This window comes from Choloepus didactylus, chromosome 20, assembly GCF_015220235.1.
Source record: "Choloepus didactylus isolate mChoDid1 chromosome 20, mChoDid1.pri, whole genome shotgun sequence".
In the NCBI taxonomy this organism is placed as follows: Eukaryota; Metazoa; Chordata; class Mammalia; order Pilosa; family Megalonychidae; genus Choloepus; species Choloepus didactylus.
In genome coordinates, this window is record NC_051326.1 from 34480358 (window position 1) to 34503523 (window position 23166).

Sequence of the window (23166 nt, forward strand, 5' to 3'; positions counted from 1 at the left end):
TGCCCTCCCCCCTATGTGGGACCTGACTTCCAGGGGTGTAAATCTCCCTGGCAATGCAGGATATGACTCCTGGGGATGAATCTGGACCTGGCATCATGGGATTGAGAACATCTTCTTGACCAAAAGGGGGATGTGAAATGAAACGAAATGGAGCTTCAGTGGCTGAGAGATTTCAAATAGAGTCGAGAGGTTACTCTGGTGGACATTCTTACGTACTATATACATAGCAGTCTTTAGGTTTTAATATATTGGAATAGCTAGAAGTAAATACCTGAAACTACTAAACTCCAACCCAGTAGCCTTGACTCTTAAAGACGATTGTATAACAATGTAGCTTACAATGGGTGACCGTGTGACTGTGAAAACCCTGTGGATCGCACTCCCTTTATCCAGTGTGTAGATGAGCAGAAAAATGGGGGCAAAACCTAAATGAAAAATAGGCTGGGATGGGGGAAGGTCTGGATGTTTTTGTTTTTTTTGTTTGTTTTTTATTCTGATTCTGATTCTTTCTGGTGAAAGGAAAATGTTCAAAAAAATACATTGGAGTGATGAATGCACAACTATAAGATGGTACTGTGAACAGCTGATTGTACACCATGGATGACTGTATGGTATGCAAATATTTCTCAATAAAACTGAATTTTAAAAAAATAGATGATAGATTAAATTGACAGACAGACAGAAAGATACAACAAATGTGGTAAAATGTTAAAAGGTGGAAAATCTAGGTATCTGGGAGAGGGTATACTGGAATTCTCTGTATTATTTGTATATTATGTTTGGATGTCCCTGTAAGTTTGAAATTATTTCAAAACAAAAAGTTTAAAAAAAAAAATCAGTAGTGTTTCTACACACTAGTAATGAGCAAGGTGATGAGGAAATCAAGAAAAAAATTCCATTTACAATAGCAACTAAAAGAATCAAATATCTAGGAATAAATTTCACAAAGGATTTGAAGGATTTGTACACAGAAAACTACAAAACATTGCTAAAAGTAATCAAACAAGAGCTAAATAAATGGAAGGACATTCCATGTTCATGGATTGGAAGACTAAATATTATTAAGGTATCAATACTACCCAAAATAATACACAGATTCAATGCAATTCCAATCAAAATTCCAACAGCCTGCTTTGTAGAAATGGAAAAGCCAATTATCAAATTTATTTTGAAGGTAAGGGGTCCCAAATAGCCAAAAACAACTTGAAAAAGAACAACCAAGTTGGAGAACTCACACTTCCTGACTTTAAAGCATTTTACAAAGTTATAGTGGTCAACAGAGCATGGTACTGGCATAAGAATAGCTATATCAACAAATGGAATTGAATTGAGAGGTCAGAAATAGACCCTCAAACCTATGGCCAATTGAGTTTTGACAAGGCTGACAAGTCCACTCGACTGGGAAAGAATAGTCTCTTCAAGATATGGTGCTGGGAGAACAAGATATCCATGTGCAAAAGAATGAAAGAGGACCTCTATCTCACACCATATACAAAAATTAACTCCAAATAGATCAAAGACCTAAATATAAGAGCCAGGACTATTAAACTGCTAGAAGAAAATGTAGGGATGCATTCAGATCTTGTGTTAAGAAATGGTTTCTTAGCACAAACAACAAAAGAAAAAATAGATAAATGGGACCTCCTCAAAAGTAAAAACTTTGTGCATCAAAGAACTTTGTCACAAAAGAAAAAAAACAATCTACTCAATAGGAGACAATATTTGGAAACTACATATCCAATACAGGTTTAATATCCAGAATACAAAAAGAAATCCTAGAACTCTACAATAAAAAGACAACCAAAAAAAAAAAAAAAAAAAGATGTAGTGCCCCCTTGAGGAGCCTGTGGAGAATGCAGGGGTATTGGCCTACCCCACCTCGATGGTTGCTAACATGACCACAGACATAGGGGACTGGTGGTTTGATGGGTTGAGCCCTCTACCATAAGTTTTACCCTTGGGAAGACGGTTGCTGCAAAGGAGAGGCTAGGCCTCCCTATGGTTGTGCCTAAGAGCCTCCTCCCGAATGCCTTTTTGTTGCTCAGATGTGGCCCTCTCTCTCTGGCTAAGCCAACTTGAAAGGTGAAATCACTGCCCTCCCCTCTACGTGGGATCAGACACCCAGGGGAGTGAATCTCCCTGGCAACGTGGAATATGACTCCCGGGGAAGAATGTAGACCCGGCATCGTGGGACGGAGAACATCTTCTTGACCAAAAGGGGGATGTGAAAGGAAATGAAATAAGCTTCAGTGGCAGAGAGATTCCAAAACGAGCTGAGAGGTCACTCTGGTGGGCACTCTTATGCACACTTTAGACAACCCTTTTTAGGTTCCAAAGAATTGGGGTAGCTGGTGGTGGATACCTGAAACTATCAAACTACAACCCAGAACCCATGAATCTCGAAGACAGTTGTATAAAAATGTAGCTTATGAGGGGTGACGATGGGATTGGGAAAGCCATAAGGACCACACTCCACTTTGTCTAGTTTATGGATGGATGAGTAGAAAAATAGGGGAAGGAAACAAACAGACAAAGGTACCCAGTGTTCTTTTTTACTTCAATTGCTCTTTTTCACTCTAATTATTATTCTTGTTATTTTTGTGTGTGTGCTAATGAAGGTGTCAGGGATTGATTTAGGTGATGAATGTACAACTACGTAATGGTACTGTAAACAATCGAAAGTACGATTTGTTTTGTATGACTGCGTGGTATGTGAATATATCTCAATAAAATGAAGATTAAAAAAAAAAAAAAAGACAAGCAACCCAATTTAAAAACGGGCAAAAGACTTGAGTTGACATTTCTCCAAAGAGGATATACAAATGACTAAAAAGCTCAATATCACTAGCCATTAGGGAAATGCAAGTAAAAACCACAATGAGACATCATTTCACACCAACTGGACTGGTTACTTTAAAAAAAAAAAAACAAAAAAAAAAAAAACAGAAAATTACAAGTGTTGGAGAGGATGTGGAGAAATAGGAACATCATTCTTTGCTGGTGGAAATGTAAAATGGTGCAGTCACTGTAGAAGACAGTTTGGCAGTTCCTCAGGAAGTTAAATATAGAATTATCATATGGCCCAGCAATCTTGCTACTAAGTATATATCCAAAAGAATTGAAAGCAGGGACTCCAACAGATATTTGCACACCAATGTTCACAGCGGCTTTGTTCACAACTGCCAAAAGATGGAAGCAACCCAAGTGTGCATGAACTGATGAACTGATAAATAAAATGTAGTACATACATACAATTGAATATTATTCAATGTAAAAATGAGTGAAGTCCTGATAAATGCAATAATGAGGATGAAATGCTGAGTGAAATAAGACAGGCATAAAGGACAAATATTGTATGATCTCACTGACATGAACTAATTGTAATAAGCAAACCCATAGTGTTAGAATCTAGAATATATGTTACCAAGCGTTAGATTAGGGGTAGAGAATGGAGAGCTGATGCTCAATTTGTACAGAATTTGTATTTAGGTTGATTGTAAAGGTTTGGAGAAGAATGATGGTGATGGTATAGCACATTATTGTGAGTGTAATTAACAACACAAAATTTTGCATGTCAATACGGTTGGTTGAAAGAGGAAGTTCTGGGTAGTGTATTTTACTAGAATGAAAGTTAGAAGATAAAACATAGGACTGTATAACACAGTGACTCCCGTTCTGGATGATGGACTGAGGTTAATAGCACAAGTGTAGGAATGTTCTTTCATGAACTATAACAAACAAACGACTAATACAAAATGTTAATAATAGGATAGTATATGGGGAAAAATACACCTAATGTAAACTATGGACTATAAGTAACAGTACTATTTTAATATTCTTTCATCAATTGTAACAAAGGTACCACACTAATGCAAAGTGGCAACAACAGGGGATCATAAGGGAATGCTGCAGTTTTTACATGACTTTTCTGTAAAGCTACAATTTCTCTAATTAAAATAATAATAATAATTTTAAAAAAATTATGCTAAGTGAAAGAAACCAGACACAAAGAACTACTTATTGTATGATTCCATTTATATGAAATGTAAATATAAATAAATCTACAGAGACAGAAATACATTAGTAGTTATGTAGGGATGGGGAGTAATAGATTGAGCAGTGATGAATGGATGGTATGGAATTTTTGCTTTTGGAGTAATGAAAATGTTCTAAAATTGAATGTGGTGACAAATGCACAACTCTATAAAAATAAAAAGCCACTGATTGTACACTTTGGATGGGTTATATGGTATGTGAATATGCCTCAATAAAACTGCTTTAAAAACATATACAATCACCTCCTTTATCTCCAAGCAAAACTTTTAAACTTCATGATAGCTTCCATTCTTCAGGTTATTTCTAGTTATCATAGGATGGGAAATGAGTAAAAATTTCTTTATAATATCAACTTCAATGAAACACTGATCAAGAATCTCCTACAATGAGGAAAGCTAATGAGCTACTTACTTACAATCAATGGTTATAAATATCTGAAATTTATACTTGAGACCTAAGTGGATCTGAATTTAACTATAAACCACTTAGCTAATGCTTTTATTCTGAGGGTACTAAAGTTGAAAACAATCATATATACCAATCCCCACCCCTCCTTCTCCTCAAAGATTTTTTCTACTTAAGGGGTCTACAATTCATTCCAGCTAGGGAAGGGAGGAAGAACTTGCGCGTTTCTTTTCACTTCCAAATATGGACATAAATAACAGGGCTAAATACTCCTCCACAAACCAAATTAGAAATGACAATAATCAAATGTGACATTGGCAAGTTATTCAACCTCCTTGTGTCTCAAATATAACATAAAGAACTGGATACTATTATTCAATTATGTCTCACTTCCTAGCTAATTTACCAGAACTACCAATCGTACTTCTGATATTGGGCAGTCCTTAAACTCGTAACAGGGCCAGCTAGGCCACGTGAACGTTTACCTTTTTTTTTTTTAGAAGCTTTTTATTATGGCAAATTCAAACATATTCAAAAAAGACTAAATAATGTATCTCCATGAACACATTACCAGCTTCAGTAATGATCACCTCATGGTCAATGTCACCTAAATCCCCATCTAATCCCCATTCCCCCACATATATTTTTATTCTTTTGTTTTAAAATGATTTCAAACTTACAGTAAATTTGTAAGAATATAACAAGAAACTACTATATACCATTTCTCTAGATTCATCAATAGTTAACATTATTTTTATTAATTTTTATTGTTAGAGAAGTTATAGGTTTACAGAAATATCATGCATATGAACCTTAACTTTTTGAAACAGCTGTAGTACTATTCTTCCTCATGATAGAAACCAAAACAATATGACACTCAATATTTAAGAGGCATTGCTTAGAAACAGGTGTCATAAGTAGTCAGGAAGAAAGGAAATAAAAGACTGACATTGTAGTCTAAAACTTGTGGTAAAAGGGGGCTTGAGACAGTCATCACTTAGGGGAATAACAGAATAGAGTTCCAGAGCAAAAAGAAAATTTAAAGAGAATATTGCATATTCCTCTCCATTAAAGAGAGAAATCTGATTCTGAAAGGTTATGTGATTTTCTCCAAGTCACGAGTAGAGCTGAGATTAAACTCTAATATTCCCTTTTCTCCTTAAATGATCTCCTCAAATGATCTTAAAATATTTGAGTTCTAAACATGTAAATGTGACAGTCTGTAGTTTTGTAGGCAAAGTCATGGTTGCTATTTATAAATGAAACTTCTATCGAAATAAGTAGCTGTTGATAAAATTTGTTTTCGCAGGACTTTCCAAGGAAAAGTCACCTTGGTTGAATGTTTGTTTCTCACTCACTACATTTTTCAGAAGTGATTCATATCCAGTACTGTTTTTAATCACTTTTTTTAAGCAAGGACAGAATGTTTTCAAGGAAGCCAGAGTTTATTAATAATTTTTACATTAAATAAAATACATTCAGAGGGATCCTGTGATCATATTAAGATGAGGAGGAAAAAAAATTACTGAAAGAATCTTAGCAATATGTTGCTCAAAAAAAAAAGTAGATGTATAAATCTATGGGTCTATGTACCTTTCAACATTGATAACTTTACAATTTAAAGAAACTAAATAGTGAAAAGTAAAGTGGTCATATTTATTGTCATCCATATTTATTGACTTCTTCATTTAAGATTGATTTATGATAAACTGCATCTTGGTTAGTGGCTATGCTATGTCTATTAACCACTACTTTAGTTCTATCTAGTAGGGGGTTTCTAGCCAGTTTATATTAATTCCTTTAAAAAGAGGTAATATCTTATTCCTTGGTTTGGTTATAGTTTGGTTATTTTCTTGGGGTAGGGTAGGAATATGTCGGAAGCAATGTAGTTATTTTAGGTTATTTGTTTTTTCTTATTCTTTTGTTTTGGTTTTGTTTGAAATGTTGCTTTTTTATTGTTTTTTTTTTTATTTCTTGATAAAGTTTTTTAAAAAAAGTAATAACCAATCACTTTATGTTTGTATTTCCGTTCCTTTTTGTTTCTGCTTTTCTGTAGGCTTGTGACTGAACAGCCAAACTAATTCCACTTTCAAAGAACACCAAGGGCTTAATGACTCCCTTTATAATTGGGAAATTATTCTTGTATATTAATGCATCTATAAATGATACTGCTGGATTAATTCTTTTGGGTTGAAAGCTGGAGGAATTGTTTTGGACAACTCTGAAGGTCTCATATGAATTTATGTCTTAGTTTTATTTTCAGTTTTACTAAATAAAATGTCTGCTTCTCTAGACCACATCACATACAGCTAAGGGAATCAAAGCAGCTATTGTGTGCTACTGGTTTCATGTAAGATCTTGGAATGTATGTGTGTAAGGTCACCTCAACCATGTACCCTATTAATATAACTTTATCATATTATACTGAGAACAGCATATTGTGACTCCCCCATTTCCCAGTCAATGTCAAAATTCTAAAGCAAAGATTGGGGGAAGTTGTATAGTTTTTAAAGTTACACAAAATAATACTATGATAGTTCATGAAAAAAATTAAAACATTTTTCTATATTATCAGTAGTTAATAGAGTGCTGTTCTCTGTTACCTGCATACTTTTCTCTGACAGATTCATCCATAGACCAAAAACAATGATCATAAGCAAACACCTGTTGAAAAATGAAAATAACTGTATTAAGAACAAAGGCATAACATTATTTATAATGTTATAACAATATCAAAACATAGATAACAGTGTTCATGACAAAGAAATTAAAACTTACTCTTATAATAGGGATTAAATTATTGATTATGAAAATTAATTACCTAGTTTTACAATGGACAATGAAGCACACTTTCAATGGTACAGATTTATGTTTAGATATTTATGTTACAGATTTATGTTCGAAAACTAACCACAATGTCAAATGACAAAAAGGTTATAAAGTGTTTATTTTTCCATGGTAATATTAGTGATCATTGTTTTCTTCTTTTTGCGTTAGTGTGTTTTCTGTATTTTTACATTTATGATTTACTTTTATAATTTAAAAAAAAACAGATTTTTTTAAAAGAAAAAAATTTCAATTGGTTACTACAGCAATGTTGAAAATTGCTTAAATAAATAATAACACACCTATGTGTACAATACTGAATAGATTTAGTGTTGAAGAACTACTGACAAGAAAATGTTCATATATGTTAATGAAAAAGTTATGAAAATCTGGAAGTACAATCCCTTATTTGTACCAAAAAATATAAATGCATAAAAAGTAGGAAGATTATACCTTAAAAATACTGATATTGGTTAATGCTACCAATAACCTGGGGGGATATTACAGATGATTTCTGTTTTGTTCTTTGCCTTATCACTACTTTCTAAAACACACTTATTTCTTTTGTAATTTTAAAGTTTTTTTCATTAACTGTCTTTAATTTGCTGGCTTTCTATTAGTTATAACCACCTGTTTGTTTTACAAGTTCATAATTTCTTATTTTTGCTATGCATGGTTCTATTTCTTTTGTCTCTTTAGGGTTTTAAATGCAATTTTTAATAATTCATTTCAGTTTACATTTTATCACCCTCTCCCACACTTGGGATTTTTTTGCTGTGATTTCTGATATTGGTTTTCTCCCTGTGCCCTTATATGTCAGTTTGCAAGTTCATCTTAATTGAAAGTTTGTATTTTATGGTTTATGTAACTGCTTCCCCCCCACCCACCTCTCCCTATGGACACCTTTACATGATTAGTATGTTGCCCAGATTTTGGTCTTCCCAAGGCCAATGTTTCTGCCCCCTCCTGTTAACACAGATATTAGGACAATGTTGGCAGTTAATACCCTTTTACTAAGCCTTCATTTATGGAGGAGTTCCACCCAAAACCATTTTCACAAAGCAAGCTTAGCTACAGTCCCCAACCATACATAAATGCCCTCATTTATCTACAAGAGCTGAACTTCCAATCACCTCAGAGAACCCATGCCTACTCCCAAAGCCTAGTAAGCATGCTGCTTCAGTCCCAGCATTCTGATGGTCCTTGAAGTTGAATATTTTGTTTTGTTTTGTTTTTAGTATGATGGCAGGATTTTAATATTTTAAACTGTTTTCTCTATCCCTTTTGTAAGTTTGGAGTTGCCACGAGAATGTTTCCATATGAACTTGCAAAGTCATCTGGACCGGAAGTCTAAAAGTTAATTTTTTAAGAAGACAAATCAGATTAAGATGGTAAATTATCTCTCCCTCTCACCTGGAATTAATTCAAAATGATAGGGGAGGAGGAAAGGCAGAGAGTGGAGAGATGAAGAGGGGAAGGGAGAGCAAGTTTGGGAAAGCAAGATTGCTTGCTTGTAATTGGATCAGAAACTGAGAAATCCCTGAAAAATAGTTGTGATGAGACAGATGGGTAGAAGGATGGGATAGATGGGATTGGGGGGAACTACAGGCCAAAACACTGCAGGAGATTGCTGGTAAGCATATATCAGAAGGACAACTCAAAGAGCTGGAGTGGATCCTGGGGGCAATCAACAGAGAGACTGGTTAAAAATACATTTAAAGACTTGAACAGATATTTGCATACCGATATTCTCAGCACATTATTCACAATAGCCAAAAGGTGGAATCAACCCAATCGTCCACTAGCAGATGAATGGATAAACAAAATGTGGGGTGTGTGTGTGTGTGTATGTGTGTGTAATGGAATAGTATTCAACCATAAAAAGAAATGAAGTGCTGACACATGCTACAACGTGGATGAGCCCTGAAGACACTAACCATGTGCAGCAGGATAAAATGAAATAAAACGTAAAGCTCAAATTAAGTTTCCTCTGCTTTAGCTTCCAACTCTCATCTCTTATAATAAATTTTCAATTCTCATGTCTTAAAATTTCATTTAATTCTGTTCTTAACAAGGCTAAGGAGAAATCATTCTGATTCTTTTCTTATAAGCCTAGTTCGCACTTCAAAAGTTCCATCACCTGAATGTACAACTATGTAATGGTACTGTGAACAATCGAAAGTACGATTTGTTTTGTATGACTGCGTGGTATATGAATATATCTCAATAAAATGAAGATTAAAAAAAAAAAAAAAAAAAAAAAAGACATAATGCTGAGCAAAATAAGCCAGGCACAAAAAGAGAGATATTGTATGTTACCACTAATGTGAATTCTGTGAAAAATGTACAATGTTTTATACTGTAGAATGTAGGGGACCTAGAGATACCAATTAGTGGAGGGGGAATGATAATCTAATAAGAACAGATAAACTATGGAGGGTAATCTCAATGTTATGGGAATGCTCAGGAATGATTATGGTTTGTAAACTTTCTTGGATATAGTAAGATCATGTTGGAAGCAAGAGAGTTATTTTAGGTTTTTTTTTTCTCTTATTCCTTTGTTTTCTTAGGGGTTGTTAATTTTCTTGGGGTATCGTAGGAACATGTTGGAAGCAATGTAGTTATTTTAGATTATGTGTTTTTCTTACTCCTCTGTTTGGACATGGTTTATTAATTTTCTTGGGGTATGGTAGGAACATATTGGAAGCAAAGTAGTTATTTTAGGTTATTTGTTTTCCTTAATCCATTGCTTTGTTTGAAATGTTGTGGGGTTTTTTTGGTTGTTGTTTGCCTGTTTGTTTTTAATTTTTTGATAAACAAAGTTAAAAAATTGAAAAAAAATCATTAGAAAAATGGGAGTAAAAACTAAATGACAAATAGGGTGGGATGGGGGGATGGTTTGGGTATTCTCTTTTCACTTTTATTTTTTATTCTTATTCTGATTTTTTCTGATGTAAGGAAAATGTTCAGAAATAGATTGTGGTGATGAACGCATAACTATATGATCATACTGTGAACAGTTGATTGTATACCATGGATGACTGTATGGTTTGTGAATATATTTCAATAAAACTGAATTAAAAAAAAAAAAAGTTCCATCACCATATGTGTACACTTCTCAGAGAGCAAACTCTGACTTGCATTTCTCTTTCCGTTAGTATTATGCTTTTCTTTTCACTTTTTTTAAATTAGAGATTTCCTTAACAACCACATTTTGTATTCTTAATTCCAGTGGAGAAACTATCACCCAAAGAACCATAACAATAGCTACAACTATGTGCAAAGCACTGTTTAAGGAAACTGAGGCATTAAAAAGTTAGGAAACTTGTAGCTAGGAGAAGGAAGAGCTGGAACTTGAACCATGATCCTCACATTTTGCCATATTAGCTTTATACCCTAATTCTTTGCAAGTGCTACAGACTGGCACAAAGTGGGGAATTAATGAATATTTAGCTCTTATTTCTTAAACACTGAAAGAACCTTTTCAAGTTTTGGCAATTTTGTAAATTACTATGACTATCTTCCAGCCAAAGGTTTCCTAAAGCAGACAAGTCTTTTATTTTTGAATAAATATTTTTTCTTTAAAATAAAATGTAAAATGTTTAAAACCTTTTTGATTAACAGAGGAATACTGCATATTCACTGTAACAATTCAAATAGCACAGAAGCATAAAGTAAAAAAAAATGGAAGTCTTCCAATACACCAAGCATACCTCTCTCTGTAGGTAATCAGTATGTTAACAATGTGGTATTTATCCTTCCGTATTTTTTATGTCAACACAACATTTTCTTTAAACATTAAGACACAGTTAAATTAAATAAAGCATGGATAGTTTTAAATAGTCATATAATTGTTTCCTCACACCTTTACTTCAATCTACGACCTCCGCTCCATCAAAAAAAATAAGGAAACAAAAATACAGCATCTTTTCATAGAAATGCTTAAGTGAAACTAATAAAATTAGTTGTATCTATATAAAGAAATCAGTGCCATATTCAACTATTAAGAAAAAAATATCCAGAGTCCCAAATAGAGACTGGATTTAGAAATCAACCACAGACACTAAAACAAAAACAAACAAAAGAACAAAACATAAAACCTCAAGACTGTTAAGAAAAATTTCAAATTTCCAAGTCCTTCAGAGGATGATCAATTCAAAAATCAAGTCCTTGTGCCCTCTTCAGCACACCTATAAATTCGCTAAGAAATACAGGAGCTGACCCACCCCACATAAGTTTCTTTAGAATCTGGGCTCAAATTTTAAGAACATATTCCCTTGAGGAAGCTGTGGGCCAGAGCAGGTTTCTTTTGGCCTGAAAAGGCATTCCCAGCTGTCTTGGGAGCAATGTGGATGAGTCTGCCTGGCACAGTTTTAACCACTGTTTGGAACTACCAGTTTTGACCAATCAACGCTGAACAGCAGAGCACAAAAGGAATCTGTTGCAGTTGCTAAGACATTGGCCAACATTGGTCAAAGTACAAATACAGCTTTTCCAAAAATCTCCTCTCTCTCATATGCCAATAAATGGCTTGCATTTTTGAGTAGGCTGACAGCTTGCATTAATTTTATAAAACTGACAAAAATATTTTCATCTTAGAGAAGAAAAATACAGGTACTCCAAAACCACGCACATAAAATTCTTACAAACATCAGATAAAAATCCAGATCTCTTACCTTTGGCTGGCCCCTGAATTCCCAAGAGATGTTATCATTGACATGAAAGAAAAGAGAGGAGGGGGAAAATTTTTAATTTAGAACACTTTTGAAAGGGTAAAATGATAATAAATCTTATGTAAGTTTTCAATAAGAATACAAAATATTCCCTTTGAGACCAAAAAGTAATTTAAAATGAAGGATAAATTCATGTCTATTAATAGTATGCTAAAGTACTAACTTACAGAAAATTAATTTGTGTTACTCAGGTAGAAGGCTATCTGAGCACTGGATCATTTTTGAAGTCCTATTATTTTCTGCTTTAGGTATTTTTCTTATCCTTGAATATGTCGTATAAATATCAAAAAAACTTTACTATTTATTGTGATTTCAAGTAAGCAGCAGCTTACTCTATCTATTCAGGCCCCTCTATAAAAAATGAATTCTGTCCTTGCAGCGAAAAGGTTAAATTAAAGGAACAACTACATATTTCTTGCCAGTGAATTATTACTTATTCTTCTAACTTATCTAGCTGCTTCTGCCTCCATCCTCCCATCATCTTACCTGAGGGCACAAGAATATAACTCAGTGTATATCAATATTATTTTAAGATAGTTTCAAACATAGAGAAAAATTGAAAGAAAAGCACAAAGAACTCCCATAGACCCTCAACTCAAATTAATCATTAATATTACCACAACTGCTTTATCATATTCTCTCTCTATATATGTGTATATATATGTATATATATACACATAACTTTTAAATTATTTTTCTGAACCATGAGAATAAGCTACAGACCTCATGCCCCTCTTATCCAAAATATTTCAGTGTATATTTCCTAAAAACAAAGATATTCACTTTAATGACCACAGTACAATATCAAAATCAGGAAATTTAACAATAAAGGAAAGTACTTTTGAAACTAGAGTAAAATAGGAACACTAACTTGTTCCTTTTTAAAGGATGAATGTTCCAAAGCAAGCCCGAAACTTGAAAGAAAACTGCAAACTGAAATGCTTTCTTCTAATCATTCACACATCTTATTCCTTTTTCTCGTAATATTTTCTTCTAAAATAAATTCAATAAATTTATTTGTTTCAAATTCAGATTAGACCACCAAAACTCCAAGGAAAGTCTCACAAATGAGTGGCACTAATAGATTCTGGGGTAATATTCAGCATGGCTAATAAAAAGAAAATATTTTCTTAGGAATAAGTGATATAGAAAAGCTTCCTGACAAAAAAGGGTTGTGAAATACTGGTAGAGGTTACCGATGTAGGAGAACATCTTTTTATAAGGTTTTATAAGCAAAACAGATTCTTGTCAATTTCACATGACTTAAATCTAGCGGGAGGTAAGAAAAGAAACAGTATGCATGAAATGCCCATAATAGGCCAGGTAGATGGCATGTTACTTAATTCTCAAAATAACTTTGCAAAATGTCATTCTATCACCTTTAACCTAAAGTGTTTCCAAGTTATTTCCCAAAGCTCTCTGCCTTTTTATACTGTTATTCTAGTTTTAGAGATGCGAAACATGGCTCAGAAAAGTTAAGTGACCTCTCCAAGACACAAGGCTAAGCAGTAATGGATCTGGAATTGAAAATTAGGTCTTCTGACACCAAAGTCCATGCCCTTTCCTTAACCCACACTGGTCAAAACAATCTCTTCAAGTTTCTTCTAGACTTAAGAATCTATGAGTCATACATTAACAACTGCTTTTGCTAAAAGAAACATTTCCTAATGTTATTACCCCATAAAAGGTTTCCATTTGGATGTTTGTTCCACTCAAGTTTACTAATTCACTGTATTTACAAAATTCCAGATTGTCTTTTGAGAGAAAAATAAGATGTTTAGATTATTTCATGTTAAAATAAAACATTTTATATGAAGTATAAATGGGGAGTTAATGCTTAAACTGCACAGAGCTTCTACTTGGGTTGATGGAAAAGTTTTGGTAATGGACGGTGGTGATGGTAGGACAACATTGTAAATGCAATTAAGAGCACTGAATTACCTATTTGAATGTGGTGAAAAGAAGAAATTTTAGGTTGTATACATGTTACTGGAATAAATTTAAAAAAAAAACATAGGACTACAATATGAACTCTAACATAAATGATGGACTAAATAGTACAGCTATGAAAATATTCTTTCATGAATTATAACAAATGTACCACACCAATGCAAGGTGTTAATGATAGGGTGATATATGGGAACTACGTGTTTTATGCATAGTTTTTCTTTACCTACAACTTCTCTAATTAAAAAACAAACAAACAAAATAGCTCTTCCTAAGAGAAAAACCACCAAAAATGAAATTCAATAATACATGACACAGCAGAAGAATCCATAGGACAATCCTGAATTTAGATCATAGTAATAAAAGCCAAAACAAATCAGTAAATTAATTACAGAGCTAAGTTTCCAGTCAAAGAGTCTGGTGGCTACAAACATAAAGCTCAAATAACCAGATGAGCCTTGGGAAACCCAAAGATGTAATTATAGCTCTATACAAAAATAAGTAAGTAAATTAATTAATTACGTAAAACCTTTTCAAAGTGTAGTTGGAATTGAATATGGCAGTGCCTCACTTATCCAAAGATCCCTTATTTAGAAGCATCCACTATCCAGATGACAGTAGAGATTCAGGAAGCAAAGAAAATCAGCTCCTGATCAATCAAGAGATGTCACAAAGTGCAAGTACTAAAGTCTTAGTTTCTCAGCTAAAAGTTTAATTACTCTTTAGTTGTTTAATTTTTCATTTCAAAATACTTTCGGACTCACAAAAAATGTTCCAAAAACAGTACCCTTCACCCAGCTTCCCCAAATGTTTATATCATATATAACCATATTTAGAATGATCAAAACCAAGAAATGAACACCAACATAAAACTTACTAAATAAGTTACAGATGATTTTATTCAAATTTCATCAATTGTCCTACTAATGTCCTTTTTCTGGACTAGGATCCAACCCTGGATCACACATTGCCTGTAGTTGCATGTCTCCTCCAATCTGGGGCACCTCTTCAGTCTTTTCTTTGTCTCTTATGACATTGACACTTTTGAAGAATAATGGCAGTTATTTTGTAGAATGACCCTCAATTTGGGTTTGTCTCATATTTCCTCATGGCTAAATTAAGGTTATACCTTTTCGGCAAGCATAATATATGTAAAGTTGTGCCTTTCTGAGGGCATCATTATCAGGAGGCATATGATGTCCATCCATTATTGACGATATTCATTCTGGTCATGTGATTAAAGTAGTGTCTACTAGGTTCCTCCACTGTAAAAATACTATCGTTCCCTTTGTAATTAGTAAATTTCAGGAGGGAGGAGTTGGAGACTCTGTAAATCCCACTTTCTCATTATGCAGTCACACACTAAGTGTGGCATCCATTCATGATTCTTCCCTGCAACAATTACAATTGTTTCCTAAATGGTGATTTTTTTCTAGCTTCTGAAAATGTTAATCACCCAGGAGGATCATCAAAGAAATTAGATGAGCTTTATAGGAAGAAGAGAGCTTGGGAAATAATGAATGATATGGTTTGCATATTATTGAATAAAACCCTGTTGTCTATGAACAAGCTAATTTCTTCGTCCTACGTACTGACTTGACTTAGGGGCTTGTGCTTACTTCCCATTAAGTAATAAATCACAGCATAAAAATCAGTTGAATTATATTCCTAATCTCTAGAATGCCAGGATATGAAGAAATTTAGTGATGATTTTATATAAGTTGGTGATCTTTGCAACATTTTATTAATACTTCTGACCATTAATACTTCTGATGAAAATAAAATCTACATAGGGTTCAAAAATAAATATTGAGTCCACACAGTATCATGTATGTTTAAAACAAAAAAACAATGCTAGTAGAATGAATTATTATAAATCAATTATTGCTGTCAACAACCAAGTTTCTGAAATCTTCACAATTAGAAATATTGTTTGGAGTCTCTGTTTTAACAGGACCCCACTCCAACCTTCTTTATAAAGGATGTATAAATCACAAAGAGTTTATTCTGATATAGCCATACTACATAATGATGTTGTTTTTTCCGACTTAGCTGGCAGTACCAACAACCAATGATTTGTATAATGATCATTATTTACCCTTTGTCATCTGCTTCCCCATTTGCTTCCATATCAGGAATAAAGTGGACCCGGCTAAAAATTTATACACTGACTAGAGTCACAATAGAAGCTGATCAATCTTTGCTCACCTAACCAACTCTCTGTAAGAAGTACAAATATCACTAAAAACCCCATTCATTGTTTCCTTGACATCTGGAATAGTCTACTCAATTTTAAAGAATAAATTTTAACAGTATCATTGATAAAGTGGAGTATTTTTTGGAGAACAGCATTCAGGAGGAATAGGAATTTGAAAACTCTACCACTGAAAGAATAAACCAGAGAACTGGAAATAAGTAGCCTGAAACAAGAAAGACTAAAGGAAAACATGGTTGACTTCTTCAGAGTTGAGAGAACTCACATGTGTTACGGGGAAAAAAGCTTCTAGATCACTTCAGAGGGCTAAAATTAGTAGACCCTACCAGTGAATGATACAGGAAGGGAGATCTCTCTTTAATATAAGAATTTTTTTAAATAATTAGTATTAGTACTATCTTAAGACATAGCCAGCTCCTCATCAGTGGAATTATTTAGGGAGAGAATGATGGGAATGTTGCAGACAGAATTAGAAATTGCAATGGTAACATGTGTAACTCTTTCCAAACTGGTAGTCCACCATTTTGTATGTGCATTAACTATTTTTTTTAATGTAAGGACTTAGAATATCTGACTGGCTGAATATTAAATTGCACATGCAAAGGATGAGACTCCAAGAGGCTGGAAAAATTACCAGGGAAAAAAACAACTTCTGGAGAAGTAGGTATTTGCTGACCAATTCCCAGAGTTCAAGTACCTGAGTACCAACCATCCACAGTGAAAAGATCTACTTAACACACTCCTGAGATTTAGTAAAGAATCCAGAAAGGCCACACCTAAGGAGTAGGGTCTAAAGTAGCCCTCAAATAAAGGGTACTCTAGCCCCAGCCTACCAAAGCTTAAAAACAAGTCTCAGATGTTTATTTAGTGTAGGATCTATGTTTTCTAAACAATATAACTTCTACAGTCAGTTTGTTCAAACACCACAATTACATGGAACTTTGAATAGGAAGTAAGATATGGTAGGTCTGTATAGGTTAGAGTGAAACAGTAACACATTTCAAAGTAATTTTGGCAGAGAATAAAAATATATATTCAGGGCCCCCCGAGGAGCTGGGGAAGAATGCAGAGGTGTTGGACTTCCTCAACTGGATTGTTGCTGATGTTCTCACAAACATTGGGATCTGATGGCTTGATATGCTGAGCCCTCTGTCTTGGGGCTTGCTTCTATGAAACTTGTTACTGCAAAGGAGAGGCTAAACCTGTTTATAATTGTGCCTAAGAATCTCCCCTGGGTGCCTTTTTGTTGCTCAGATGTGGCCCTCTCTCTCTAAGCCACCTCAGCAGGTGATCTCACTGCCCTCCCCCCTACTTGGGACCTGACTCCCAGGGGTGTAAGTATCCCTGGCAACGCAGGATATGAATCCTGGGGATGAATCTAGATCCAGCATTGTGGGATTGAGAACATCTTCTTGACCAAAAGGGGGGATGCGAAATGAAGCTAAATAAAGCTTCAGTGGCTGAGAGATTTCAAATGGAGTCAAGAGGTCACTCTGGTGGACATTCTTACTATATAGGTAACACTTTTAGGTTTTAATGTACTGGAATAGCTAGAAGTAAATACCTGAAACTACCAAACTCCAACCTTGACTCTTGAAGACGATTGTATAATAATGTAGATTACAAGGGGTGACAGTGTGACTGTGAAAATCTTGTGGATCACTCCCTTTATCCAGTATATGGATGGATGAGTAGAAAAATGGGTACAAAAACTAAATGAAAAATAGGGTGGGATGGGGGGATGACTTGGATGTTCTTTTTTACTTTTAGTTTTTATTCTTATTCTGATTCTTTCTGGTGTAAGGAAAATGTTCAAAAATAGATTGGGGTGATGAATGCACAACTATACTATGGTACTGTGAACAGCAGATTGTACACCATGGATGACTGTATGGTATGTGAATATATCTCAACAAAACTGAATTAAAAAAAAAAAAGTCTCGAAAAGATCAAACTGATCCACAAGTAAATTTCCCAGAGGAATTTCCAATGTCTCATTCACACCAATAAATGGTGGGGCAGTTTCTCATTAGATTTGGACTATTCTAACTCAGAATTACTTAGATATAGACTTCACATAGAATTGTATTTTTGGAATAGTAACTGAGCACCAAGCACTATCTTATTAAGTGCTTTATACTCATATCTAACATAGTAACTCTAAAGGTAAGTACTATCCTCATTTTACACCTGAGTTAGTTAGTGCTTAAAAATTAACACAGTTAGTTGGGGTAGAATTAGGATTCAAACTGGGATTTGCCTGACTCTAAAGCCTGCATTCAAACTGCTGGGTGCTACTAAAAGGGCAAAAAATACAAGGAACAAATATAGTCATCTCTCCATTTCAAAGTCATTATGTATATCAGTAATGAATCACAACACTCTTATTCTTCATTAAAAGAAATTTCATAATCCCAAGCATAAATTTGTGCACCTTGGAGACAATGTGCTAAGAAAAATCATAAAATATTAAAACGATGCTAAATGTTTATCAGAGAACAAAGCAATTAGAAACAAGGTATTTGGAAAACACTTAGAAATCTTCACAAAGATAAATATGACCAGATGAACCAAATATTTTTACTTAAACTTCCATATCAAACTTGAATTTGTATTCTTTAAAATCAGTGTTAATTAGTCTATTAATAGCACTCTCTTCTCCCAAAGACTTACTTGGATTTATGTGCTACATCCCACAGAGTCAAATATAGTTAGTCTATCATTATTCTACTAAGTGAAACATGAAATTATTTCCAAAAAACAAAACCCCTCTCATAATATATTTATTTCCATGCTTGTAAGTAATTATTTTAATAGGCAAAGGAATAACAGAAAAAACAAAATAAATAAAAGCCTTGATCATTTTATAGGAGAAAGAAACGAGCCAAGGTAGAGAAAGGAAAAAGGATTACGGATTAATGTATGGCCAGTAAGCAAAAGTGGCAAAATTTTAAAGCCTAAGAACAAAGCTTTGAGAAACTGCTCTGGGGGAACTCCTGTTTGGGGGAACAAAAAAAGCTGGACTAGGAAAAGCCAGAGAGAATCCCAAACCAAGGAAATCCCTATATTAGGCAAAAAAGATTCTTTGAACTATGTTGGTCTTCAAATTGCACCCCAGGTTTTCTTACACTTTGTGTGAATTAGGCCATGACTGGCTACTGAGATGGTACAGTTAAATACCAAATCACTGAGGAGCAGAGTCCAGTTACAACCTTAGCATTTTGTTAAGAGTAGTACCTCCAGGTCCTATACAAATACAATGATTTTAAAGGTATAAATAGTTTTAACTTAGTCTAAATAAATGTTTGTGTTGTTTTGTATGACAGCTTTATTGGGGCATAATTTATCTACCATAAAATCAACCCATTCTAAGTATAAAATTCAGTGATTTTTAGTAAATGTATACAGTTGTGCAACAATCACAATATTCTAGTTATAAAACTGTCCATCATCCCAAAAAGCATCCTCATGCCCAACTGCATTCAATCCCAGCTCCCAACCCCAGGCAACCATTGATCTCCTTTCTGTCCTCTACCTATTCTAGACATTACATATAAACAGAATCATAATATGTGGGGTTTTTGTATCTGACCTATTTCATTTAACACAACCTTTTTGAGGTTCACCCATATTGCAGCATGTTGTCAGTACTCTGTTCCTTTTTTACTGCTGAATAGTGTTCCATTGTATGGACATACCACCTTTTATTTATCCATTAATCAGTTATTGAGCATCTGGACTGTTTCCAGTTTGGGGCTATTATGAATAGTGCTGTATGAACATTCACCAACACATCTTTGTTTTTATTTCTCTTGGATAGATACCTAAGAGTAGAACCATTTGGTCAGTTGGTAAGTGTATATTTAACTTTTTTTTTTTCCCTTGGATTTCAAATAAAGTAGGCAACAAAAGAAAGTGGACAATATACTAGGGAAACCTATGTGGATAAGTATATGCAGTGGCACAGAACTGAAGCTATATGAGCTTCAGATTCTTAGTTTAAATCTTGTTTTGGAGAAGACAGTCCTTTCTCCATCTCTTCCCTCTGTGTGTACCAATAATTGCTCACACCCAAAAAGGACTTTGTCTCCCTAACAAAAATATTGGAGATGGAATATTTATTCCTTATTCCCATGATTTCACATGGCAGAACCTAATTTAATATCACTGATATCTCTAGGCTTCCTCACTCTATCGTCTTCAGAGAAGGAAGAGTGAATTATCAACTTAGCGATGCTCAAGAGAAGGAACTGAATACACAGGCTCTCCTCTTCCATACCATAAGGGAGGCCTGCAATTGTCCAGCTTGCCTGTGACTGTGCAAGTCTGTAATGATTTCAGGGATGAAGTATCAGCAAACCAACTTGGCCAGAGACCTAGAGCCATTTTCTCCAAACAGCTTTATCAGTAAGACAGGTAAAATGAGACACAGGAATACGAAGTGGCAAAAAGATTGGGCTCCGGAATCAAATTGCTTGGTTTTCAATCCTAGCTCCAATGCTTACTATGTGATCTTGGACAACTAACCTCTCCATGCTTTGGCTCTCCTTATCTCTAAAATGTAGATAATAAGAGAGCCTATTTCAAAGGAATGCTCTGAAGATTAGTGCAGTGACTGGCACATAATAAGCACTAGGTATTAGTGTTTTTATTTTTGTTTCCTCTCTCTGTCTAACTGATCCCTGTGACTATCTCAATTCAGAAATGAGGTGGAGAAGAAAGGGGTATTGTGTATGGGCTTCCTAAAATCCCAACAGCCTTATGGCTCTAGTGACAAGATGATGCAAATTTGTTGTTTTACTGTCTGGTAAATTAGTTTGGAGAAAAAGCCAGAATAAGAGCCAGTCCAGAGCAAACAAAGCACTAAGACAACCAGTTTAAAAATCTTTAAAAATCTTACCCATCATATTCCATCAGCTGGAAATACATTTGCATTAGAATGCTTTTTTTGAGGTAGGAGAGTCTTTAGGAACACCCCCAAGATAGTTCATTATAATATACTATGTTAATCAGATCTATTGCTCACTAATAATAAATACTAGAGTTTGATAGCACTTCCTAATACCACCTCCCCGTCTCCTTACTTATTCTGGATATCAACTGATTTTCCCTTGAACTTCTCACACCTGTTTCCTATCTGAAATACTATGTGTCTGGGAACATTATGAACCACAGGTACACCATGCTAATTGGATGGGATAAGAGAATTAGAGCAATTAAGGAGACAATCTATGGTTCCCAGAATACCTTGTAACATGTATTACACTGCATCAACTGCTTACAGGTGCTTCTGCTGCCTCCCTCCCTCCATACCAGCTCTTCATCTTGAGATCCTCAGAACCTAAACTTAGCCCAGAGTCTGCCAAATTGGACGCATTCAGTGAATGTTTACTCAAGAGAAACTAGGAATTACGTTAACCATGACTACATCCTGTTCTAAAAATATCTTTTAGTATAAACCTCTCCTCAAATCTCTAGACATTTTTCCTACATATATTCTTTGTCAACACCTGTACTACCAGTTTCCTTAAAAAACCATAATCTAAAAATTGTAGAAGGGCCAGAAAACGTTAATGTAAATGTATTCTTCCTTGAATCCCAGACAACAATTAGCAGATCTAGAGAGCTACCAGAAGATAGAAGGCTCCAAGCCCAGAGGTCTTTGGAGGAAATTAATAGCATGGTATGGCTAAGAATTTGAGAGGAAAAAATTAAGAATATGCTAAAGACAGAAGAAGAAAAATAAACAAAACTGCAACAAAACCAAAAAACAATTCAAGAGTGTCATGGTCCAAATATAAAGAAAACAAAAATGTGACACAATCTGATACAATTGAAGGGATTTAAGAAAAGAGAATTTCTAAAAAACACTACACCTGAACACTCTCCAGCAAATAGCCCACGGGCTGTAATAATGAACTCACAATTCTACCACACTGTTTGGTCTAGCACTGAGATAGACAGACAGAAACAAAATCATGTAAAATTATGAATAAAGCAAGGTGGGCTGTGAAAAAGGAAGGAAAGGGTAAGAGTCCTCATCTTGATAAGTAAGAAAGGCATCAGGAGATAATCTCTAACATTGATTTAACAAGAAAAAGTTTAAATATGTTAAGTAAAAGAACCACAGAAATGATCAAAAAAGGACTAAAAATATTAGAAAAATCAAATAATAGAAGAGGTAAAAGCTAGAGTATACATGAGTTAAATCTTCAGGACTAAATCTTCAGGGACTCAATGAATGTGTTTAAGCTTAATATATCAAAATATATCGAGGAACCTAAGATGGCGGCTAGGTGAGACAGGGCAAAACATCACCTCTGTGAAAAATATTAGATAAAAACCAGAAAGTGACCCAGAACACCAGTTCCAGCGATGCACCAGCCGGACAAGGTCTGCTAAATTCACAGGAGCCGTGCATTTGGTGAAACCAGGAGTCTGCATTCTGAAATGAGTGAGTGAGCCAGCTGAAAGTCCAGCGGCTGTGCTGCGGTGTGGGGAAACTGTGGGTTGGCATTTGGAGATGGACTAGTTCTTTAAAAAAAAAAAAACCCGGGAGCGGCTACAGATACAACAGGGAGAACTGCAGTGAAGCACGGCAGGAGCGGGCTGTACCAACCCCTCGGTGTCTGGCGTGGAGGATAGCCCTTCCCACACCCGCTGCTGATTGTCTCAGGGCCAGAGACGCAGAGGGGAGCCAAAAGGAGAAAGAAACTGCCCCCCTTGCAGCCATCTCCCTGGTGGGTTGCGGGCCCTTCTGCCCGGGGCCAGACCCACAGCCAGAGCCGCGCCAAGAAACCCAGGGTGACAGGGAGTATTTCCCACAGCACCACGCACACGCCACAATATCGGCCATGGACAGTGGCCTTTAGTGCACCCACAGCTAACTGTCCCAGAGCTGGGAAGGCAGAGCTGTGCGAAAAGGGGGAAATTAACATGCCCCATTCAACCATCTTTACATCAGGCTGAGAACGCCCCTGCATG

The 23166-nt window shown here is 35.0% G+C and overlaps 1 protein-coding gene across 4 annotated transcripts in view; it reads right to left on the reverse strand.

The window, feature by feature from the left end:
- The window catches only part of KIF13B (kinesin family member 13B), a 301896-nt gene that overhangs the window by 209479 nt on the left and 69251 nt on the right, over positions 1-23166 (reverse strand). For all 4 annotated transcript variants that reach the window (XR_005213387.1, XR_005213386.1, XM_037813374.1 and 1 more), the window contains exons 3-4: positions 11964-11976; positions 7065-7125 (exon numbers count right to left, since the gene is read on the reverse strand). Coding sequence is in view for 2 of the 4 variants with exons in the window: in XM_037813374.1 (XP_037669302.1) it covers positions 7065-7125; positions 11964-11976 (74 nt within the window). In the remaining 2 variants the exon portion in view is untranslated. The remainder of the gene's footprint in view (positions 1-7064; positions 7126-11963; positions 11977-23166) is intronic.